The 26,003-nt window shown below is 43.9% G+C and overlaps 2 protein-coding genes across 4 annotated transcripts in view; one reads left to right on the top strand and one right to left on the bottom strand.

Annotated features, from left to right (window-relative positions):
* The first annotated feature begins 6,573 nt into the window (after positions 1-6,573).
* Positions 6,574-8,367, top strand: LOC121560160 (C-reactive protein-like). Its single transcript, XM_041873219.1, has 3 exons — positions 6,574-6,679; positions 6,848-6,918; positions 7,189-8,367. Exons 1-3 carry the CDS (start codon positions 6,672-6,674, stop codon positions 7,803-7,805), a joined length of 696 nt encoding a protein of 231 aa, XP_041729153.1. The 5' UTR covers positions 6,574-6,671; the 3' UTR covers positions 7,806-8,367.
* Positions 8,368-19,061: 10,694 nt separating this feature from the next.
* LOC121559950 (V-type proton ATPase 116 kDa subunit a1) overlaps positions 19,062-26,003 on the bottom strand; it is a 32,517-nt gene continuing 25,575 nt past the window's right edge. For all 3 annotated transcript variants that reach the window (XM_041873016.2, XM_041873136.2, XM_041873087.2), the window contains exon 22: positions 19,062-20,635. In XM_041873016.2, the coding sequence (XP_041728950.1) occupies positions 20,542-20,635 (94 nt within the window). In that variant the 3' untranslated portion in view covers positions 19,062-20,541. The remainder of the gene's footprint in view (positions 20,636-26,003) is intronic.

Raw genomic sequence — 26,003 nt, 5'->3', positions numbered from 1 at the left:
ATCTTTGTCCCCATGTGCAGTTGCAAACCGTAGTCTGGCTTTTTAATGGCGGTTTTGGAGCAGTGGCTTCTTCCTTGCTGAGTGGCCTTTCAGGTTATGTCGATATAGGAGTCATTTTACTGTGGATATAGATACTTTCGTACCTGTTTCCTCCAGCATCTTCACAAGGTCCTTTGCTGTTGTACTGGAATTGATTTGCACTTTTCGCACCAAAGTACGTTCATCTCTACGAGACAGAACGCGTCTCCTTCCTGAGCGGTATGACGGCTGCGTGGTCCCATGGTGTTTATACTTGCGTACTATTGTTTGTACAGATGAACGTGGTACCTTCAGGCGTTTGGAAATTGCTCCCAAGGATGAACCAGACTTGAGGAGGTCTACAATTTTTTCTCTGAGGTCTTGGCTGATTTATTTATTTTCCCATGATGTCAAGCAAAGAGGCACTGAGTTTGAAGGTAGGCCTTGAAATACATCCACAGGTACACCTCCAATTGACTCAAATGATGTCAATTAGCCTATCAGAAGCTTCTAAAGCCATGACATCATTTTCTGGAGTTTTCCAAGCTGTTTAAAGGCACATTCAACTTAGTTTATGTAAACTTCTGACCCACTGGAATTGTGATACAGTGAATTATAAGTGAAATAATCTGTCTGTAAACAATTGTTGGAAAAATTACTTGTGTCATGCACAAAGTAGATGTCCTAACCGACTTTCCAAAACTATAGTTTGTTAACAAGAAATGTGTTAACAAACTGTATAGCCAGTAAGACTGTTACCATTGGCGTCGGCTAATGGGGATCCTTATAACTCAAATTACGTCTTTAAATCTCTTGGGGAACTCCCTGCACAGGGAGGCACATTTCCCGCCATAGTCTATCCCACTGGATAGTGGAGGCTATTATACTGGCGTATAAAAGCAAGGGTTCATCACCTTCGGAGGGCTTGAGAGCTCACTCCACTAGAGGTATGGCTGCGTCATGGGCAATGTTCAAGGGCATCTCTTTTCAAGAGATTTGTAATGCAGAATGTTGGGCTACCCCCCATACCTTCATGAGGTTCTACCGACTGGCTGTCACTGCGCCCTCGTTGGCGCATACGGACCTCAGTTTCAGGGCCCCTGAGGGGTGATTCTGTCTAGACTACCTAGCTTTGGAGATTATATGAGTGCTACGGGAGTTGGCTATATCCCCATAGTGAGAGACCAAAACCAGTATTTGAAAGGGAACTTAAGGTACCCCGGTTCTCTGATAATATGAGTGAGGTCTCTCACCGCGTTTCATTTAACGCTGTGCGTAAGGAAGAAGACATGTGCAACTGGGTCCTGGACTTCCTGACGGGCCGCCCCCAGGTGGTGAAGGTAGGAAACAACATCTCCACTTCACTGATCCTCAACACTGGGGCCCCACAAGGGTGCGTGCTCATCCCCTCCTGTACTCCCTGTTCACCCATGACTGCGTGGCCAAGCACGCCTCCAACTCTATCATCAAGTTTGCAGACGACACAACAGTAGTAGGCTTCATTACCAACAATGACGAGACCGCCTACAGGGAGGAGGTGAGGGCTCTGGGAGTGTGGTGCCAGGAAAATAACCTCTCACTCAACATCAACAAAACAAAGGAGATGATCGTGGACTTCAGGAAACAGCAGAGGGTGCACCCCCCTATCCACATCGACGGGACCGCAGTGGAGAAGGTGGAAAGCTTCAAGTTCCTTGGCGTACACATCACCGACAAACTGAAATGGTCCACCCACGCAGAAAGTGTGGTGAAGAAGGCGCAACAGAGCCTCTTCAACCTCAGGAGGCTGAAGAAATTTGGCTTATCACCTAAAACCCTCACAAACTTTTACAGATGCACATTTGAGAGCATCCTGTCGGGCTGTATAACCGCCTGGTACAGCAACTGCACCGTCCACAACCGCAGGGCTCTCCAGAGGGTGGTGCAGTCTGCCGAACGCATTACCGGGGGCAAACTACCCACCCTCCAAGACACATACAGCACCCGATGTCACAGGAAGGCCAAAAAGATAATCAAGAACATCAACCACCCGAGCCACTGCCTGTTCACCCCGCAATCATCCAGAAGGCGAGGTCAGTACAGGTGCATCAAAGCTGGGACCGAGAGAATGAAAAACAGCTTCTATCTCAAGGCCATCAGACTGTTAAATAGCCATCACTAGCACATTAGAGGCTGCTGCTGCCTATTGACATCACTGGCCACTTTAATAATGTTTACATATCTTGCACTACTCATCTCATATGTATATACTGCATTCTATTCTATAATATTCTTCTGTATCTTAGTCCATGCCGCTCTGTCATTGCTTGTCTATATATATATATATATATATATATACTTAAATCCCATTCCTTACTTTTTTGTGTGTATTGGGTATATGTTATGTAATTGTTAGATATTACTGCACTGTCGGAGCTAGAAGCACAAGCATTTCGCTACACCCGCTATAACATCTGCTAAAGACGTGTATGCGAGAAATAAAATTTGATTTGATTTGAGATCTGTATTTTCAGCGCTTTGAATAGGCCATCTACTGGACAGGTCATGTAACTACTTTTACACTGTCACAGAAAAAAAGAGATGAATAAACTACATTTATTTAAAATATAGAGCCGGCCAGTGGCGGCTCCTGAAAAAATTCTCAGGGGGGGCAATTTTTCTGATGATTTAGGTGACCTACACACATTTTCAAAAAGATATGTCCAGCAACAACATGAAGACAGGGGCAGCATATAAGTCAATGCCAGAAGCATTTATTGACTGATCTCAAAAGTGTTGGCTTACAAAAGCAAAATAAGTTATCACAGTAAAAATAATCAAGGGTGTTCTTTCACATTCCTCAACACTGCATAAACAATATGCATTTCCATAAACAAATGAAATATCAGCTGAAAATACAGCATCTTGGTATTTGTTCAGATTGCAGGATCAACAAGAGCTTTTACCACATTTTTTGCCTCATGGTTGAATTGGAAATATGTGCACCTGAGCATAATTCACAACAAGCAAGCAGGAGCTTTTGATAGAGGCTACTGAAAACATTGATGCAAGTTATTGGTAATAAGAAATTTTTATAGACTTCCATATTCTGCCCTCTTGTATATATTTGTGAAAATGAACAGTGATAGACATTTTGCCTGAAAACAGAATTTGAAAATAATTTCTAGAAAAGGTAAACACAGCTATCTGTATGGCTTTGTAAAAATGAACAACCATATTCTGGCCAATTGTATAGATTTGTAAATATGAACAACCATATTCTGGCCAATTGTATAGATTTGTAAAAATGAACATGAACAGATTTTTTTATTTTTTTTTTTTTATTAAATGAAAAATAACTATTTTAAACAACATCAACTGTGAACTGATTTGGGCGTGTGTGTGTTAAAGAGACAGACAGGGAGGGACAAAGAGAGAGAGAGGCTACATTACTTGTACTGAAACTGTTCTCTTCTCTCTTTCAATGCAGCAAAGCGGTCAATGACTTTCTCATTGAAATCAGGCATGCTGAGGACTAGTTCCCTCTCCATGGAAAGCATGGCCAGTGCATTCAGACGTTCCTGGCCCATTGAATTTCGCAGGAATGTCTTAACTCGTGTCAAAGTTGAGAAACATCTCTCAGCTTCAGCTGTTGTCATTGGAGTAGTTATGAGGATGTTCAACAGAGTCACAGTCTCAGAGAACGTCTCCTGGAGGTTGTAGCTCATGAGAACCTGGTACAGTGCCAGTGCACCACAGTTTGACTTTCTCGTCGTCGGCAAAAATACCGTTCAGTCTCTCCAAAAGCACACTGGCGATTGAGACTGAGGTTGATTCCGAGATGGGAAGGAACTCAAAAAAGCGCTCCTGCACTTTGTGGTTGCTATCTATGTACCTCAGCACAAGCACCAGCTGTGTCTGTGTAGAAACGTCCGTGGTCTCGTCAGCTTGGATAGCTACGAAGTTCGCCGACTTCACCTCCTCCACAATATGTTCCCTCGTGACCGCTAGCATACACTCCAGTAGCTCGTTTTGAATGGTCTTTGATGTGAACTTCTTTCAAAGAGACAATCGAGTTGCACTGAACGTTAGCCATCTTGATAGTAGTACGTGAATTGATTGACGCTGCTACCCGCTCTTTTCTTAGTTACGTTCATGGTTATGTTACGTATGACGAAAGCGCGTAAGTGCAAGCCCTCAGAAACCCATAGAGATTGTATTGAAAGCTCTGATATTTGAAAACATTTTTTTTTACATGAGAGTCTATGAGAGACTTCTGGGGCGATTTTCAACCTGACTGAAATCGCCCCAAAAGGGGGGGGCATTTGAAGCACGACTTTAGCCTGATTGGACATTTAGTGGCAGATCAGACGTCTAGATTAGAACACTGATAACTACTGTTGCCGTGATATAATTGATTAGAAAAAAATCCCTTCCTTTTCCCGTTTGGCAGTGCGTCGCCCATATCGCCCTAATGAACACACCGCCCCTGGAGCCGGCATATCACTTATAAGTATGTACATTCATTTATTTGACACTTCCCAATATAACAACTAACCGCATACCTATACTGCAGTCAATTTAACAAGAACCTTTGGTTACCTTTCACCTGTCTAAATCCAACCTGAATCCACCCTTCCAGTAGAATCCAGATTTTTTTAGCACCAAAACTATCCTAATCACTACCTTTTGAGTTTTGAAAAACGCAACTACAACATTTCATCTTGATTAAAGTTCAGATTGTATTACCCAATCCCAATCCGAATGTTCCTAATCGAATTCTTCAGTTTTGAAATACCCAATTCTAAGATTTAATCCAATCTGATTGCTAAAATCTGATCTAATAAATGTTTTTAAAAACTGGGCACAGGCTGACTACCCACTACTGACCACCCAGTGAGCACAACTGGTTGTGTCTTTCACTGCTCACTGGGCACAAATCTAAAAGCATTGGATTGGTAGTGGCATGGCCTAGTGGGTGTTTCCACCATATTTCTTATACCAGTCATTTCCTTTCAAATCAGTTAAGGTAAGTGAATAAGTTCACACTTTGGGAGGAGGGAGAGATACACTATATATACAAAAGAATGTGGACACTCCTACAAATTAGTGGATTCTGCTATTTCAGCCACACCCGTTACTGACAGGTGTATAAAATCGAGCACACAGCCATGCAATCTCCATAGAGAAACATTAGCAGTAGAATGGCCTTACTGAAGAAAATGTTTAAAAAAATAAAATAAATCTTAGTGACTTTCAACATGGCACTGTCATAGGATGCCACTTTTCCAACAAGTCAGTTTGTCAAATTTCTGCCCTGCTTGAGCTGCCCCGGTCAACTGTAAGTGCTGTTATTGTGAAGTGGAAACATCTAGGAGCAACAACGGCTCCGCCACGAAGTGGTAGGCCACACAAGCTCACAGAATGGGACTGCTGAGTAACTACCGAATTCCAAACTGCCTCTGGAAGCAACGTCAGCACAAGAACTGTTCGTCGAGAGCTTCATGAAATGGGTTTCTATGGCCAAGCAGAGGCACACAAGCTTAAGATCACCATGTGCAATGCCAAGCAGAGGCTGGAGTGGTGTAAAGCTCACCGCCATTGGACTCTTGAGCAGTAGAAATGCGTTCTCTGGAGTGATGAATCACGCTTCCCCATCTGGCAGTCCGACGTACATATCTGGGTTTGGCCGATGCCAGGAGAACGCTACCTGCCTGAATGCATAGTGCCAACTGTAAAGTTTGGTGGAGGAGGAATAATGGTCTGGGGCTGTTTTTCATGGTTCGGGCTAGGCCCCATAGTTTCAGTGAAGGGAAATCTTAATGCTACGGCATACAATGACATTCTAGACAATTCTGTGCTTCCAACTTTGTGACAAGTTTGGGGAAGAACCTTTCCTGTTTCAGCATGACAATGCACCCGTGCACAAAACGAGGTCCATACAGAAATGGTTTGTCGAGATCAGTGTGGAAGAACTTGACTGGCCTGCACAGAGCCCTGACCTCAAACCCATCGAACACCTTTGGGATGAATTGGAACGCCAACTGCGTGCCAGGCCTAATCGCCCAACATCAGTGCCCGACCTCACTAATGCTCTTGTGGCTGAATGTTAGCAAGTCCCTGCAGCAATGTTCCAACACATAGTGGAACGCCTTCCCAGAAGAGTGGAGGCTGTTATAGTAGCAAGGGGGGAACCAACACCATATTAATGCCCATGATTTTGGAATGAGATGTTCGACGAGCAGGTGTCCACATACTTTTGGTCATGTAGTGTAATTGTAAGAGTAAGATAGGAGTAATTCGGACATAGCCCTGAGGTAGGCTACTGTCACCCTTTTCTGGGTCAGTGGGATTGACACAGCTTCTAATACGTTCTAGTTGTTTCTCTGTGCAGAGGGTGCTGAGTTTGTGTCTCGGAATATACTCTGTGCAAAGATGAATGACCTGCAGGTTTGATTTTAATGACCTACTTACACTCACTGGTAAAACATGGCAACCAGTGGAGGAGAGTGTATTTATCTTACGCTCTTCACCATTGGTTCATAATAGTTCCACCCCTTCCCCTTTTAAAAGTATATAACTTTTACAGTAGAAGAGAAAGATGCAGAAGAGAGCTAGAATAAAACTGGTGTCCTGAACATTTGCTTCATCAAGGTAAAAAAAAAAAAGAAGATATGGAAAGGTAATTTTAATGACTTTACTAAATAGAATAGTTTTTCAATTGATTATGCAGATTGGCAACATTTAGCACTTTTTTTGTCTGCAAAGAACCCATAATGGTTCTTAAAGGCAGGTTTAACAGGCAGCAGATGTGATACTTTCAGTACATTTTGTTGTTCTCTTTTTACAGTGTACTAAAGTGGATGGAGAAGCTGTTGTTTCTGCTGGCTCTGATCTATGGCTGTTATGGTGAATATCAAGGTGAGCGATCTCTCCAAAGTTTTCACTTGTAATTTTAACCATGTAGTAGATCTGGCCCTACATGGACATAACTGTTCAAATATTTGCTGTCATTGAGTGTCCGTAACTCCTCTTCCGATCAGGTTGCATCGCTGCTAATCTGTGGTGAAATAACTAAGCAAAGCTCTATATATTTCATCATACTGTACATCAAGACATACTAGGTCAAGTTGCTTTCTGTACATTTCTGTTGGTGAGCTTTTCTCCTTCCCTCATTTTTAACCCATACAGATCTCTCAGGGAAAAAGTTCATCATCCCAGATGAGGCAAGCAACTCATTTGTAAAACTCTCTGCCAACGTCTCAAAGCCTGTTATTGCTATGACCATGTGTCAGAGGTTCTTCACTGAGATACACCGAGACCAGTCCCTTTTTTCTCTAGCAACCCCCTCTGATTCCAAAGATATCAATCTGTGTTTCCAATCAACTGGTGGGTATAAACTGAATATCAGAGGAGATTCTGTTACTATCAAAGGGTTGCCGGAAAATAGAAATGCATGGATCTCTTTTTGTGGCACATGGGACTCTAAAACTGGTCTCACCCAGATGTGGGCGAATGGGAGACGAAGTACATCAAAGATTCTTAAGCCAAATGGCCCTATAAATGGAAAACCAATGATAATCTTAGGTCAAAACCAAGGCAGTTATAGTGGAGGTTTTGTAGCATCACAATCCTTTGTGGGGGATGTTACCGATGTCCACTTCTGGGACAGTGTCATCTCTCCCTGCCAAATCAAATTGTATATGCTGGGGAAAAACTTTACTCCAGGAAATATTCTCAACTGGAAAGCATTGGAGTTCACTACTGGGGGAAAGGTGTTCAAGGAAATAAGTGACTTTAACTGTTAGCAAACCAAGAGCAATAATTTTTGCCCAGGTATTGATAATGTGTTACATATTATGATGAGAGTAATCATAATACATTTTCGGTTCATGAAAGCTTTCACTCTAAAAGCTCTATTACGAATCAATATCCCATCTTTTTATGTTCCTGAGTATTCAATGAATATGTTTGATGCCAGAAAGAAAATAAAAGAAGCTCTGAAAAGAATAGTGCAATAAAGTTTCAATAACTTCTCATAAATATTTGTATTTTCATTTAGCGTTTGTTTGCAGATGACCTCTGAGTAGTGCAAAGTGTTATTTTCAGAGGAGAATGAAACCGAAAAAGCAGGATGTCTTTATTGATATTTTTCCAGTGTGTGTGTGTGTGTGTGTGCACAGGTCGTTGTGTAAATAGAGATGAATGACTTTGCTGGCCAATTGCAACCACCAGGCAGAACCACATGCAGCTCTGTATTAGCGCTGGATTCCTTAAAACGCTTCTCACGGGAAATTGCATCCACCTGCGTGTTGAAACAAACTTGCATGTAACTAAAAACCCACAAGAATAAACCAGCAGATCAGTTGATCTCATGTTGTTACCGTGTCAAATCTTTGATTCCAGACAGCTGCGTCTAGGTTCTACTCCCACTCCTTATAGGCCTATAGCTCCTAGTTCGGTAATTAATCTAAAAAAAAAAAGACTTAATGTAAGAATATAGGATTATATTTCATACAAACATTTCATCTTAAATATCAAGATAATTATAATATAATTTGTGTCATTTATTTTAAATAACTTGATGAGACTACAATTTGTTCTAAAGCCACCGTCCGCCATTTTGGTAGCCTACTCCTCATGTCCCCTATACAGGAGTGCAACTTTGGTTTTAGAAGTGGGGGGGACATCATTATTATAACACTCCAAACAGCCTACCCGACCGCTCGGAGGCGTCTGCATGGTCCTAAAGCACACCGTCGCCTCGTTTTGTATCACATTCCAATGATAAAACTGTGGGGGACAAAAAAGCAATTTCTGAATGTGGGGTGGGGTGGACATGTCGCCCCTGTCCCCAGTGAAAGTTGTGCCCCTGCCCCTATACACTGAGTGTACAAAACATTAGGAACACCTGCTCTTTCCATGACATAGATAGACTGACCAGGGGAATCCGGGTGAAAGCTATGATCCCTTATTGATGTTATCTGTTAAATCCACTTCAATCAGCGTAGCTGAAGAGGAGGAGACAGGTTAAAGAAGGATTTTATAGCCTTGAGACAAGTTAGACATGGATTGTGTATGTGTGCCATGGCATGGTAGTAGGTGCCCGGCACACAGGTTTGAGTGTGTGGGTTTTTCATGCTCAACTGTTTCCCATGTGTATCAAGAATGGTCCACCACCCAAAGGACATCCAGCCAACTTGACACAACTGTAGGAAGCATTTGAGTCAACATGGGCCAGCATCCCTGTTGAACGCTTTCGACAACATGCAGAGTCCATGCCCGATGAATTGAGGCTGTTCTGAGTGCAAAAGGGGGTGCAACTCAATATTAGGAAGGTGTTCCTAATGTTTTCTACACTCAGTGTATATTTGTGCAATAAGTAGCGTAACATAAAACCTGGAATCATGGCCATTGTTTCGCCTGTTAGCATGTGACCGAACATGTTTTCAAGTGTCCTTGACAAAAGTCAAACTGCATGGTCTGCTCATCTTTTGTGCACATGCATATGCTTTCCCCAAAGAAGCTTTTCCCAAATATTACAAATGTATTGCATAGCCTACGTGTTATTCCTCTATCACTGTACATAGTAAATTGTAAAAAATGCAGAATGATATTTGACAAAGGACTTAATAAGAGTGCTTGAAAAGGACTGGCCAGGTGGTAACCTACACAATTTAGTGCGCTAGGCATCTCAACATTTGCACTGCTGCTTACACAAATTGACTTTCCGTTATGGATTTGTTTTACTTTGAAATGTACACATATTACAAAAATGTAATTATTATAATGACCCTCTTTGTCACTATGTGTTACGTTTATTAAACATTCATATGACAACATGGCGCGATCCACTACTGCCTGCATCATACAAACCCAGGTCAGGTAACCTTACCCAAGTTCTACTTCGGTGTTGGGATGGCTCACCAATGCCATCTGCTGTATCGTAACTAAACTGCTCCATGGCACTCCATAATGCTTTGGAATGTATAAATATATTCCGGACTGTGAGATTGCTCGTTCTGCTATTTCTTAATTTCTTTCTTTTAACTTTTTGGATTATGTGTGTATTGTTTTGTGTTACTAGGTTTTACTGCACTGTTGGAGCAAGAAACACAAGCATTTCGCCGCACCTGCGATAACATCTGCAAATCTGTGTATGTGACCAATAAACTTTGATTTGATTTTGATTTGAATGTCTTGAGTATAATTAAGTATTACTTATGTAAGGCTGATCAGCACATGTTAGATACCAGGCATTTATTAACCATTACGCATACACATATCTCAGATTGAGACACGCATATGTGCATGACTATTAAATAGTAAGAGACAATATTGCCATCACGATTTTTTTTTTTATATTACAGCCTTCGCGTATATTCTACATTACACCTAGCTACTGAACAAAAATATAAACGCAGCATTCAACAATTTCAACGATTTTAATGAGTTACAGTTCATATAAGGAAATCAGTCAATTTAAATAAATAAATTAAGCCCTAATCTATGGATTTCACATGACTGGGCAGGGGCGCAGCCATGGGTGGGCCTGGGAGGGCATAGGCCCACCCACTTGGGAGCCAGGCCTACCCACTGGGCAGACAGAATTAGTTTTTCCCCATAAAAGGAAAAGGCCTTTATTACAGACAGAAATACTCCTCAGTTTCATCAGCTGTCCAGGTGGCTAGTCTCAGACTATCCCGCAGGTGAAGATGTGGAGGTCCTGGGCTGGCGTGGTTACACATGGTCTGCGATTGTGAGGCCGGTTGGACGTACTGCCAAATTCTCTAAAACGACGTTGGAGGCTGCTTATGGTAGAGAAAGTAACATTCAATTATCTGGCAACAGCTCTGGTGGACATTCCTGCAGTCAGCATGCCAATTCCACGATGCCTCAAAACTTGAGACGTCTGTGGCATTGTGTTGTGTGACAAAACTGCACATTTTAGAGTGGCCTTTTATTGTCCCCAGCACAAGGTTCACCTGTGTAATGATCATGCTGTTTAATCAGCTTATTGATATGCCACACCTGTCAGGTGGATGTATTATCTTGGCAAAGGAGAAATGTTCACTAACAAATGTGTGCACAAAATTGGGGGGAAATAAGCTTTTTGTGCATAAGGAACATTTCTGGGATCTTTTTTTTTCAGCTCATGAAACATGGGACCAACAATTCACATGTTGCGTTTATATTTTTGTTCAGTGTACATACAGTATGGTGTTGAGTGAATTTTAGAATTTTTTGCACTTCAAGTCCAAATCATCCTAAAGTATCTCAAATGGATTGTGCAGCTCAACAAAGTCATTTAGAGATGATTTGGACATGAAGCGTGCCAGCAGAGCTCTGCTACTTCGGCTTGTGGACCTTGTGTGTGAGGGTTTGTAGAGGGGTCCCTGTGCAGAGCCCTGGGTGGGGAACTGTACCTCAGTGAGACCAGGCTGGATCGGAGGGCCTGTGGATCTCTGGCCCTGGTTCTGAGGGACATCAGCCACTGCAAATTCACAGACCACCATCTAGAGCCACTGCTCACACACCTGCACAAAGCTCAAGTCCTGAAGTGAGTGTGTTAGGAGTCCTTTATCCGGGCAGAGGAATCTTGCGTTTATATTTTTGTTCAGTTTAATTATGTATCTGCATAGCATTTTGTTTTTATTATGGCAGATTAACTCATGCTTATTTCTGAAGATTAACTCATGTTCTTGCTTTTTTCTTCTTCTATGGAACCAGTCAGGCAACAACCTATACTACACTGGCGGTAGGTAGCCCAGCAGCTAAGGAGTTGGATCTGTGGCCAAAAGGTGGCTGGTTCAAATACCGGGCCAGGTGCTGGAAAAAAACAGGTGGAATTGATCTGACAACTGGAGGGCTTCTGGGTTCACATCCTTAAAACATTCCCCTACCTTTGAGCAAGGCCCTTAACCCCACAACATGCTCTCCATCCAGGGGCACTGCACTGCAGCTTGTCTCAACTGTTTGTGTAAGGTCTGCTGGGGAGGAGGTGTTAAGAACAGAGCAGAAGACACATTTTTGTTCACTGTAACTAATGGACAAAGTTCTATTGTATTGTATTGTAAAGAAGTCAGCCAGAGTTGACATGGGCCATCATTCAAACAAAGAGATGCCTCCATGGCCACCAGTGCATATTTTCCAAACTATGTTTGCATATAATGACAATACATTAAAAAAACTATAGTGGTATTCTTTTGTCCCTTATTTAATAGTTTATCCAATTATATTCTTAGTGTGACGTCACGAGAGGCTACACAGCTTTCAGCGGGATTGCTCAAGTAGTGCAAGGAGACAAGGTTCAAACAAAACAAGGATTTTATTATAGGTCTTGGGAAATTAACGAAAATATAACAAAATTCTGTTCTCTTGTGGCTCTTTAAGGGTTAACAGTTCAGGGATGTCTCTTCCACATCCAAAGTCATAACTCTCACTCGCTCAGATAACTTTTCCCCAGCCTTACTGTAGTCCACGTTGCAGCTAGTGGCCAACCCAGCAAAAAGTCCTTCCAAATGTCTCTCACGTATTTCCACAGGTGCATATATCCAAAGGTGAGTATTTCCCAAAGGTAAGTATCTCCAAATCCTTATATTCCTCATGGAAGTGGACGTGCAGCACTCTTGTCCTCCAGAGAGCCCAGGTTGGAGACTGTGTCTCTTCACCCCCACCCACTCCCTCAGTGTGTCTCTTCCCTTCCCCAAACCTTCAGCTCATCAGCTCCTCATTTGTTTCAGCTGCGTGGGAAGATTGGCCATAGAGGGGGTGGAGTTCCCGACCATACCAGCAGATGGAGCCATAGCTGTCTGGGTTTGCAGCCACCTCAGGGGGATGTAACATCCCTCCAGGACACAGCCTCTCGTGACATCACACATCCCCCTCCTCGGGACCGACGTCCTCGCCGGGTAAAGGCAGCGAAGAAGGCATCACGCCGGGAGAGGGCGTCCGCATTGCCGTGGTGCTTGCCAGCCTGCTCTCTCTTCAACTCCTCCACCTCTAGGACCAGGGACTCAGCCTCCTGTTGTCTCTCCTTGAGTTTCTTACTGAACGCATCAGCCTTGGTTTTAGCAGAGTTTAGCTTCTGTTGAGCAGCTTTCAGTTCCTTCTCTCTCTCTGCCTCCGCATTCTTCATCTTGTTCTCCAACACCTTGTACTTCTCCTCTGCCTTCTTCTGTACCTCCTTACTACTGCGCAGGGTCTCCTCACACTCCTCGATGGTCCTGCGCAGCCTCTCCAGCTCCTCCTGTTGCTTAGGAAGGAGCTCTGTTGGAGTTTAGCCTGGAGGATATCTAACTCTTCTGTCTTCATGTCTAACTGTTGCTTTAACAAACGATACCTCTCAGCGGTCCCCTTCAGACCAGACAGTTCTTTGTCCAGATTCTGTAGCTCCGTCTCTGTGTCGGTCTGGGCACCTGCCATCCCTATCAGAGCCCGGGCGGGAGTGAGTAACTCGGAGGATTGCACCGGAGCCTTCCCAGGATGAGTCTTGCCTCTCCGTTTCCGAGGTACTCGGGTTATCCTCTCCTGAGACTCTCTCCAGAGTGGGTAAAAGGCTGGGCAGTCTCGTCCAATTAGGACAGGGACGGGGAGGGAATCAACCACCCCCGCCGTCGTGTGTATGGTTCCCCGTGTGCTGGTCATTGTAAGTTCAGTAATGGGGTATTCTCTGGTGTCCCCATGGACACAGGAAACTGGGAGGCCTTTCCCCGGGGTCAGACACGTTGGGCCCACCAAATCCTTACGCACCAGGGTGGCCCGGCTACCAGAATCCAGTAAGGCCTCCACATCATGGTGATTCACAGTTACCGGGCAGGTGGGGGGTCGATCTGGGCCGCCATCTACGACTCCCAAGAGCGAGGCAAAACGGTGTGTGGGTGCTGAGCTGGAGGACTCCGCAGTGGGCATAGGTTCATCGGCTGGTTTCCCCACACTGCCAGGAGATATGTCCCATCTCCCCACACCGGTAACACTGTCGAAGTTTCCCCCTCCTGGTATACTCTTCTTGGACCCGCCTGGTTTCTGGCTCCCCCTGGAGCCGGGATAAGTCCTGGACGTGGCTGGGTTCGAGACCTTGGGGTCCTTTGGACGGGTTCTTCCCATTTGTGGTGGGGCCGCACTCCTGGGGTCTTTTCGGGAAGCATTCAGCATCTCCGCTGTGGCCTGGTACTTTTCCACAGCTTCCACGGTCAGATCAGCCGTGGTCAAGGCCTGTTGACTGATGACCCGTTTTGCCTCATAAGGCAGGGGCGCGTGAGGTAACGATCCACCACAACGGCCTCCACCACCGCCGCTGCTGTATTCCTCTGCGGATCCAGCCATTTCCTTGCGATTCGGACAAGTTCATGCATCTGCGCCCGAGGAGGTTGGTCTGGTTGGAAGGTCCAGCTGTGAAAGCGCTGGGCCATACCAAACTTTGTGAGTCCATATCTGCTGAGGATCTCAGACTTCAGGGCATCATAGTCAGTAACCTGGTCAGGGCCCAGGTCCCGGACAGCATTCAGCGATTCCCCGGTTAGAAAGGGGGCTAACAGACCAACCCACTGTTGCTTGGGCCAGGCTTCCCTAGTGGCCGTGGCCTCAAATGCATGCAGGTATGCCTCAATGTCATCGGTAGCTCCCATCTTAGATATAAAGTCACTTGCCTTTATTGGGCGTGGTATTTTGGACCACCCTCTGTCTCTGCAACTGCAATTCCTCTGCCTTCAGAAGGTTGGCTTTCTTTTGCTCCTCCAAGAGAGCCACGTTTGCTTGCATCTGGGCTTGCTGGCCAGCAACAAGGGCTTTCAATATGTCCTCCATTTCAGTCGGGGCGGGAGCCTACGGCCAACTTGGAAAACTGGGTGATCAAACCTTCGGTATCCTCCTCTGACATGCACTATTAACGCTTGAGCGTGCCTGTATTCTCCACCATCTGTGACGTCACGAGAGGCTACACAGCTTTCAGCGGGATTGCTCAAGTAGTGCAAGGAGACAAGGTTCAAACAAAACAAGGATTTTATTATAGGTCTTGGGAAATTAACGAAAATATAACAAAATTCTGTTCTCTTGTGGCTCTTTAAGGGTTAACAGTTCAGGGATGTCTCTTCCACATCCAAAGTCATAACTCTCACTCGCTCAGATAACTTTTCCCCAGCCTTACTGTAGTCCACGTTGCAGCTAGTGGCCAACCCAGCAAAAAGTCCTTCCAAATGTCTCTCACGTATTTCCACAGGTGCATATATCCAAAGGTGAGTATTTCCCAAAGGTAAGTATCTCCAAATCCTTATATTCCTCATGGAAGTGGACGTGCAGCACTCTTGTCCTCCAGAGAGCCCAGGTTGGAGACTGTGTCTCTTCACCCCCCACCCACTCCCTCAGTGTGTCTCTTCCCTTCCCCAAACCTTCAGCTCATCAGCTCCTCATTTGTTTCAGCTGCGTGGGAAGATTGGCCATAGAGGGGTGGAGTTCCCGACCATACCAGCAGATGGAGCCATAGCTGTCTGGGTTTGCAGCCACCTCAGGGGGATGTAACATCCCTCCAGGACACAGCCTCTCGTGACATCACATTAGCTAAAAAATATTACTATTTAATAGTAGTAGCCATAATTCATAATTATTGGCACCATGCAGGGTTCGAACTATATGCAACCATTTTGGTTCAGTGAAGAAGAACCTTTAGGTTTCTGATCAAAGAAAAGTGTACTACACAAATAGTAGTAGATTTTAGATAAGGTTGAGATTTTAGATTCAGCCTATGAACAAAATGAAATCTCACAAACGTATTTACATACATACATAGGTCATTTAGCAGACGCTCTTATCCAGAGCAATTAGGGTTAAGTGCCTTGCTCAAGGGCACATCGACAGATTTTTCACCTAGTCGGCTCGGGGATTAGAACCAGCAACCTTTCGGTTACTGGCACAACGCTCTTAACCACTAAGCTACCTGCCACCCAGGGACATATTTAAGGGACATGAGGATAAGAAGATGCAACCCAAAGTAAACACAGCTCAAATTTCAGGACAATCTTTTGGATATACATTTTTATTGGATTATATCAAACGATGCATCAGGGGAATATTACATTTTCTACTTAGAAAAGTGTATTCAGTAAATACTCAGGAACCAAGAAAATCATATTATAGCATATAATAACGTTGAAACAGCTGAAACAGTTTTCAAACACAGTTGAAAGACAGCTAAAAAAAATATATATGCTAGTGCTTCAGGCAACATTATCAAAGTCACTCTTCTCCTTGAACACTTTCCCCTCAATAATGTACTCTAATGCTTTCCAGTTGAGAATAATTCCAGGAGTGAAGGAATTCCCCTTCATATAAAATCGGATTTGACAAGGAGGGAGGGAGGACACTATCCCATAAACTGACATCGGCCAGGTCCCCCACAAAGGACTGTAAGGGCTGATGGCCGTGAGCGTGCTTGCTATCCATTTGGCGGAAACCGGCCAATCGTGTGCAACTGCAACTCGCCCGTTCCTGCATGTGGGCATTCTTGCATCTACAGGAACACCTCCCCCTCAAGCATCACATTGGTTCCTGCATGAACGCCCCTCCCTCGAGAACGACATCTTCAAGCTTGTGTGACACTTTTGAATGTGGGTCAAAAGGGAAATAAAAGTATTATCTGAGTTTATTGCGACCTGCCTAATTTGTACCGGAGTCCTCCTTGCTAGCGGGAGGCGGCGGTGATACCGGTAGACAGTGTGTCCTTCGCTCCCATCTACCCTAACCGTTGTTAACAGAACTGTGAGAAAACAGTGCCCGACAGGCGGGCGCGAAGGACATTGCCTACTGGTCGTCCTCGCCTCCCACTAGCACAGCAGGCGAGAGGCTGGAGCGAGAACGTGTGCTAGCTAACTAGTTTGTTAGCTAGCTAGCACACGGTGTCACCTACCGCTAGCTACTCCGGTACACAGCAGGCGGGAGGCGGGGGTGACACTGTCTGCTAGCGTTAACAGAACTGGGGAAACAGTGGCCGACAGGCGGGGGCGAAGGACACTGCCTACCGGTGTGTACTAGCTATAGCTAGCTACCGTTGTCGCCCATGCCGATTCTTCTTCTGTGGGGTTTATCGGCGGTTGGAATCCAACGTTATGTGCATTACTGCCACCTACTGTACTGGAGCTCCCCAGCCTCCCTCCTATGTGCGTCAGAGAAAAACGCGGGAGTGCACCCTGGCACATTTTATTTTGCAGTGGATTGTTGCCAAGTGCCTCATGATAGCCTGGGCAGCCGGTAGTAAGCGCTATGGATCTCCACAATCGTCTGGGCTTAATGTGCCCAGCTGTTAATACACTCGTGTCCCCGGGCAACCAGTTTGTACATAAAACATAATCCACATGGCCTAGACTAATTAGCCTACGAAAAGAGGGACAATTAGGCTAATTAGTCTAGGCCAACGTAATTCCAAAAACAATCTTCTTCAGTTGTGATTTAAGAAGTTTCAAAGTGGCTCACAGCAGATTTGGAAAAATTACCTGTAGGCCTATGTAGAGAAATAATTTTGACAATAAATGCAAATTCATCAAACCCAGTAACTGTGAGTTACATAATTGAAGTGCCTTGTGTACAGATTGTGTACAGCAGGGGTACTCAAATACTATTTGAGATGGTCCGGTCACACAAATTTCCTAGGTGGCAAGGTCCAGCTGGATAATTGTCATTTATCGGCATAGTAACGAACCCCTATCTCGCGACCCATGTGTAACCGGTGTGAAATGGCTAGCTAGTCAGCGGTGCGTGCTGGTAGCGTTTCAATCGGTGACGTCACTCACTCTGAGCCCTTTAAGTATTTGTTTCCATTTCGCGGAATTCGTGGAGCGACTGGTAACGGTGCTTCGAGGGTGACTGTTGTCGATGTGTGTAGAGGGTTCATGGTTCAAGCCCAGGTAGGGGCGAGGAGAGGGACGAAAGCAACACTGTTGCACATGCAACCCCTGTGCAAACTGTGCCACGTTTATTTCTATGGTTAAACACACACAGCATAAACTGTTCAAACCCCTTTTGCCAGCTGGAGAGAACATTTTGCAGTTTTAAAGCTAATTTCCTGCAATTACACACATTCTGCCATGGGGTGGAAAGATAATTTTGCCATGTCTTACATGTGTTCATTTGAGCGACTCAAACGTTACAACACAATCAATGGGGCTAAAAAAACCTAGCTATAAATTATACATGTAAATGGATTTCTACGGTCTGTAAGTAAATGACATAACAAGAGGACATTTTCAAATTGCAAGCTGTGCACTCTACTATTACAACTCTTAAAAGTATGTTGAAAGGCCAACTTAGTTCCTTTTTGACAGGACCCACGGTCCGTATTGACCCAGTTCTGGGTCCGGATGCGGAACGCGGACCGCCTTTTGAGTATGGCTGTTGTATGCCTGGATTTGATCAGGAAGAGGTACGAGAGGTGAGCCTGGAATTCCCATTAAAACGATGCATTGTCCTAACAGGTTGTTTGTTTCCACAGGCTTCTGAGGCCATATGGAAGGGGGGGATTGGGAAGTGGGTGGGGTGGCTTGGCAGCGGAGCTCCCCTTTTGTGTATTCAGGGCCTTGTTGATATTGTTCCTCTCGTTTCAAACAAAGGAGGCCTGTAAATCTCTGAGGGCTTTACCTTCATACATGGAAATCAATTACTGAAGTATTCAACAATAGACCAGGGAATCAAAAAAACAAGAACCCTAAGAAGTGAGTTCAGAAATCCAGGGATGATGATGGTGGATGGAAGTATGTGCTTGACCATGGGAATTTGAGGTATCGATGACTGGTAAAGGGATAGTTCACCCAAATTACACAATTACATATCGGTTTCCTTACCCTGTAAGCAGTCTATGCTAAAAAGTTAGCATTTGGAGACAGTATCCAGGTAAACAAAACCAAAGCATGGATTCCTGTCTTACCTTGTCCATAGACTGCTTACAGGGTAAGGAAACCAATATGTAATATTGTAATTTGGGTGAACTATCCATTTAAAGCTGATGGGTATACCTCTGAAAAACTACAGTTACTGTAAATAATGAATAACAATCACGATATGAAAGAGAGGACACTAGGGCCATTCCCCAAACGCTTTGTTTTAATAGTTAGCTTCACAAACACATCAAATCAAATTGTATTGGTCACATACATGTTTAGCTGCACATCTGACTGCTATCATGTACAAACGTCAACTGACAGAGCACATGTAAAAAATAATAATTTTACACTGCAGAGTAAATTCGATCATTAACAACAGGACTTTTTTTTAAATAGAGGCCAATCCCTTCTGCAGGCATGCACAAATGCACACGCACACATACGCACAACACAACAATTCATATGACCACATTGACAACCGGTTAAAATATGTATTCACAGAATGAAAATAATACAAAATCAATATTTGTTAATGACTACAAACCACAGGATTGTACTAGAGAGGACTTAATGTGTGTATTTTGATAGATATGTTTCATTACTTGACAGCCCACATCACACACAACCACCAATATGAACCAAAGAGAGTGTTGTTTTCATCATATGAGTTTAAGGGTAGAATAGGCTACTATAAATCTATAAATCTAGCATTTGAAATAATATGATGTGTAAGTACTACAGTATCATAAACAACAATACAGTGTATCCTCATACTGTAGCTGCAAGTAGGGGAAAGTAAATTAGTACAGTACAGTAACCAATAGAAAGGCCTTTTATGTTTGATTTAAATATTGCCCTGCCTGCTCCTCAATGGAGTGGGTTCAGAAAATACAGTAAAATCAAACTGCTTCTGAACATGTCCCCATAATCTCTCCATCTCAATTTGGTCATATCCTTAGCAGGAAGCATCTGTTATGATTTCCTCTTGACACGGTCACGCTAATAGCTAGGTCATGCTGCACAAAACAATACATACAGGGAGAGCCACAACACACAGGGGACATTCTCTTTGAATAGATATACCAGAACATTTTACACCAGTCACATTGAGGGAATGCAGATGCCATAGGATGCCATAGAATAAACTGACAGCGTTGCTACTTTGTCACCGACCCATCATTTTGTCTCTTCACCACTTTCACAAAATTGAATGACGTAAGTATCAGTAGTGTTATGGGATAACATCATTACATACACATGTTGTAAACAGCTGTCATTACATAGCCATATGCAGGAGATTACCAGTCAATTGAAAGGTGTTGTCTAATAACCCTCCATGACCATCTTTCATATGAATGAAGAGCAAATGATAAACTCATGGGTGAAACACGACACACACAAGGTCATCTCCTTTTAATGTAGCAACTTCTTATGGCATCACGGAAGGAGGAGGGAGTTTCTTGAAAATGGAAAACAACAACACTTCACAACATTGCGAGGATGGAGTGGAGCAAAGAGGAGCATAGATACACAACTCACGAACCGACACGTCACAACATGACTCCTAGAGGGGGTAAGAGAGCTGCAGTTTGGGGGTCCATGCAGAAACGTTTATAGAGAAAAAGCCTGGGGGTGGGGGATGTTCGTCTGGGATTTGTCAGGGAGGGGCCGAGCTAGTTTACTCATCGAATCGCCCCTCCAGGATGCTCTCGAAGGAGAAGGGGACGAACTTGAAGCCCTGCCCCGTGTAGAACTTATTCTGGAACTCCACCCTAAAAAAAGAGACAAAAAGGACCTCAAAATATCAGTGGTTTACAACACACAAAAAAAAAATGGTTGCCTCTCGGATTTCAAGACCAATTACGAAGTATCATAGTCAATTACGATACTTGGTCCACCATTTCCTGGACGCGAGTCGAAAAGCCTAAAATAAACTTGGACGGTCTTTGAACGGCACCATTATCCCACATTTCAGTCTTTAACAAGCAGCATGTTCTTTCCTCAGTTACGAGGCCAGATGCTTGGCAGTAACACCATCTCCTCTCTGAATAAGGACAAACCTTAAAGAATAAACATTTTAACTCCTGGATCCACTGCAGAGAAAAATTAATGCTGTCACTACTTTGCTTTCAAGGTGGATTGTCCTACCCAACAGTTGCTGAATATCTTTTCAACTGGCTGAACGCAACATACACAGCAGCTTCCACTTGCTGACAACTGGTGAGAAGCCTAGTGAAGTCAACTTCTTTTTGTGTGCTTACCTAACAATATTTACATTAAGAAAAGGATAAAAATGACTTTTTAAAAAGTGGAACCCTTCCATTTGCATTTGAATTATATGACTGATATGTTATACTGCTAAGCTACATGTAGCTAGCCCCTTGTCGATCATCCTTTGATAAAGCTATCAGGTTTTTTCCCAGAGAGGGGGTAGGAGTGGGGAGGGAGGGGGGAGGGGAGACGCCAGTATTTTACCAGTGACTGAGGCTGCACTTTATTCCCTCTCTCCTCTGTCCTCGTTCACTCCTCTGGCAGATCTGAGATAACTGGATGGGTGGAAGTAAGCAATAGCTCCAACTAGTTTCCATCATACTGATTTCCCCTATGTAGTTCTATCAAATCTGCCAAGGGAAGTAAGCAAGGGCAGAGGGATTAAGATTAAGATAATTATAGTGAATTGCACACAAGGTCCAACCGAAATTGTACTTTCCTTTTTAACCCAACCCTGCCGAAAGATACACATACAGTGAATTCGGAAAGTATTCAGACCCCTTCCCCTTTTTCACATTTTGTTACATTACAGCTTTATTTTATGTATTTTTATTATTTTTTTTGTCCCTCATCAGTCTACACACAATACCCCATAATGACAAAGTGAAAACAGGTTTTTAGAAATGTTTGCAAATGTAAAAAAGAAAAGAAAGATACCTTATTTACATAAGTATTCAGACCCTTTGCTATGAGACCCGAAATTGAGCTCAGGTGCATCCTGTTTCCATTGATCATCCTTGAGATGTTTCTAAAACTTAATTGAAGTCCACCGGTGGTAAATTCAATTGATTGGAGATTATTTGGAAAGGCAGACAACTGTCTGTATACGGTCCCACAGTTGACAGTGCGCGTCAGAGCAAAAACCAAGCCATGAGATTGAAGGAATTGTCCGTAGAGCTCCGAGAAAGGATTGTGTCGAGGCACAGATCTGGGGAAGGGTACCAAAACATTTCTGAAGCATTGAAGGTCCCCAAGAACACAGTGGCCTCCATCATTCTTAAATGGAAGATGTTTGGAATCACCAACTCTTCCTAGAGCTGGCCGCCCGGCCAAATTGAGCAATCGGGGGAGAAGGGCCTTGGTCAGGGAGGTGACAAAGAACCCGATGGTCACTCTGACAGAGCTCCAGAGTTCCTCTGTGGAGATGGGAGAACCTTCCAGAAGGACAACCATCTCTGCAGCACTCCACCAATCAGTCCTTTATGGTAGAGAGGCCAGATGGATGCCACTCCTCAGTAAAAGGCACATGACAGCCCGCTTGGAGTTTGCCACAAGGCACCTAAAGGACTCTCAGACCATGAGAAACAAGATTCTCTGATCTGATGAAACCAAGATTGAACTCTTTGGCCTGAATGCTAAGCGTCACGTCTGGAGGAAACCTGGCACCATCACCATCGGCAAGGACTAGGGAGTTTTCGTAGGATAAAAATAAATGGAATAGAGCTAAGCACAGGCAAAATCCTAGAGGAAAACCTGGTTCAGTCTGCTTTCCAAAAGACACTGGGAGACAAATTCACCTTTCAGCAGAACAATAACCTAAAACCCAAGGCCCAGGTGCGGTGCAGGATACACAGTAGGCAAAGATGGTGAAACAAGGATCTTTACTTGTGGTCCCAAAGCCAGGATACAAAATAACGGACTTATACAAATAAAGGTGGAGCAAATTGGTCTCCAAAAACAGGATGACAGCAAAAATACGAAATACTAACTATGACTGAAAACAACAATGAAACGGGGAGAACACTAGCAGAGAAAACTGTAACACTGGAGTTGCTTACCAAGACGACATTGAATGTTCCTGAGTGGCCTAGTTACAGTTTTGACTTAAATTGGCTTGAAAATCTATGGCAAATGGCAATGATCAACAACCAACATGACAGAGTTTGACAAATATTTGAAAGAATAATGGGCAACTATTGCACAATCCAGGTGTGCAAAGCTCTTAGAGACTTACCCAGAAAGACTCACAGCTGTAATAGCTGTCAAAGGTGATTCTAACATGTATTGACTCAGGGGGTTGAATACTTATCTTATCAAGATAGTGTTTTATTTTCCATGAATTAACAAAAATATAGAGAGTTTTTCTTCAACTTTAACATTACAGAGTATTTTGTGGAGATCATTGACTTTTAAAAAACAATTAAATTCATTTTAATTCCACTTTGTAACACAACACAATGTGGAAAAAGTCAAGGGGTGTGAATACTTTCTAAAGGCACTTTCTATAGACAGGTTTTGGAGAGGTGTGGGGGGCTGCCACACTGGGCGCCCAGGGAGCTGTTGTTGTGGGGGGTTAAGAGTTTTGCAACCTTCCGGTTGCCAGCTCTCACTTCTCGCCAGATTTTTCCTGTCAGACCCAGGATTCAAACTCTAACCGCTAGGTTACCTGCCGCCTAGGAGGCAACGTCCTGGAATGGAACGTGCTATCAGAGCGGTGGGTGACCAAATATGGCCAAAGTAAGCACAGCATCCAGAGGCAGACGACCAGACGACCAGACGAGACCCTTCACGTCTTAACATTCCTGTCCTCATCTACAGTCATGGTCAAAAGTTGAGAATGACACAAATATTAATTTTCACAAAGTCTGCTGCCTCAGTTTCTATGATGGCAATTTGCATATACTCCAGAATGTTATGAAAAGTGATCAGATCAATTGCAATTAATTGCAAAGTCTCTCTTTGCCATGAAAATGAACTTAATCCCCAAAAAAACATTTCCACTGCATTTCAGCACTGCCACAAAAGGACCAGCTTACATCATGTCAGTGATTCTCTCGTTAATACAGGTGAGAGTGTTGACGAGGACAAGGCTGGAGATCACTCTGTCATGCTGATTGAGTTAGAATAACATACTGGAAGCTTTAAAAGGAGGGTGGTGCTTGAAATCATTGTTCTTCCATTGTTAACCATGGTTACCTGCAAGGAAACACGTGCCGTCATCATTGCTTTGTACAAAAAGGGTTTCACAGACAAGGATATTGCTGCTAGTAAGATTGCACCTAAATCAACCATTTATCGGATCATCAAGACCTTAAAGGAGAGAGGTACAATTGTTGTGAAGAAGGCGTCAGGGCGCCCAAGAAAGTCCAGCAAGCGCCAGGACCATCTCCTAAAGTTGATTCAGCTGCGGGATCTGGGCACCACCAGTGCAGCCCTTCTCAGGAATGGCAGCAGGCAGATGTGAGTGCATCTGCACGCACAGTGAGGCGAAGACGTTTGGAGGATGGCCTGGTGTCAAGAAGGGCACGAGGAAGCCACATCTCTCCAGGAAAAACATCAGGGACAGACTGATATTCTGCAAAAGGTACAGGGATTGGACTGCTGAGGACTGGGGTAAAGTCATTTTCTCTGATGAATCCCCTTTCTGATGTTTGGGGCATCCAGAAAAAAGCTTGTCCAGAGAAGACAAGGTGAGCGCTACCATCAGTCCTGTGTCATGCCAATAGTAAAGCATCCTGAGACCATTCATGTGTGGGGTTGCTTCTCAGCCAAGGGAGTGGGCTCACCCACAATTTTACCTAAGAACACAGCCATGAATAAAGAATGGTACCAACACATCTTCAGAGAGCAACTTCTCCCAACCATCCAGGAGCAGTTTGGTGACGAACAATGCCATTTCCAGCATGATGGAGCACCTTGCCATAAGGCAAAAGTGATAACTATGTGGCTCGGGGAACAAAACATCGACATTTTGGGTCCATGGCCAGGAAACTCCCCAGACCTTAATCCCATTGAGAACTTGTGGTCAATCCTCAAGAGACGGGTGGACAAACAAAAACCTACAAATTCTGACAAACTCCAAGCATTGATTATGCAAGAATGGGCTGCCATCAGTCAGGATGTGGCCCAGAAGTTAATTGACAGCATGCCAGGGCGGATTGCAGAGGTCTTGAAAAAGAAGGGTCAACACTGCAAATATTGACTCTTTGCATAAACTTAATGTAATTGTCAATAAAAGCCTTTGACACTTATGGAATGCTTGTAATTATACTTCAGTATACCATAGTAACATCTGACAAAAATATCTAAAAACACTGAAGCAGCAAACTTTGTGAAGACCAATACTTGTGTCATTCTCAAAACGTTTGACCACGACCGTACACTGGAACTGCAAACCAACCCAACCAGATATTAAAATTCAATTCATTATGAAAGATTATATTTTGGACGTTTGTGGTATTTTTCATATGGCACCAGGAACAGAAAAATCAATGGTGCATGCTTCGAATTATATAGGCTATGGACGTTATTGTCAGAATCATCAGTAAACCCAGACCAATGTAACACACACTGACCACCTTTACGTAATGACTCTGGTCTCTGTGCACCCAAAAACTCAATCTTTCCTCCCTCCTCTGCTGACCAATTTAGAAGTTCACTTCAATGTTTACATGTTTACAAGTTACCGAAAGCCAAGGTGAGATACTTCAGAGTTAAACGAACAAGGTCAGGCTCTGGTATAGTCCCTCTTTCTGGGCTGTGTCCCAAATGGCACCCTATTCCTTATATATTGCACTATTTTTGACCAGAGATCTATGGGCCATGGTCAAAAGTACTGCAGAGCAATATGTAGGGAATAGGGTGCCATTTGGGACACAGCCCTGATGTCTTGATGCATTGAAAAAACAAAGAGTGGATTCCCAATTCCCGCTCCTCCTCTCCGGCCTCAGCTGACAGCCATACGAGGGAAGCACGGGAAGCACCAAGGAATGTCCAACCGCCACAGCAAATATTTAGCTGTCTGAGTTGAGAGGGCAGCATTTAAAGACCCAGTGCAGTCAATGACTTGATTTTCCTGTGTTTTATATACAGTATATTTCCACACTATGATGTTGGAATAATACTGTGAAATTGTGAAAATTATGATAA

The sequence above is a fragment of the Coregonus clupeaformis genome, chromosome 1, assembly GCF_020615455.1.
Source record: "Coregonus clupeaformis isolate EN_2021a chromosome 1, ASM2061545v1, whole genome shotgun sequence".
In the NCBI taxonomy this organism is placed as follows: Eukaryota; Metazoa; Chordata; class Actinopteri; order Salmoniformes; family Salmonidae; genus Coregonus; species Coregonus clupeaformis.
The sequence above is the reverse complement of the archived record's forward strand: the minus strand, read 5'-3'. Positions and strand labels throughout refer to the sequence as shown.

Excerpts from the sequence above, each read along its gene's own strand:
- LOC121560160 (XM_041873219.1), top strand. Across the intron at positions 6,919-7,188 it reads CTGTTATGGTGAATATCAAG|ATCTCTCAGGGAAAAAGTTC; the intron begins GTGAGCGATCTC and ends TAACCCATACAG.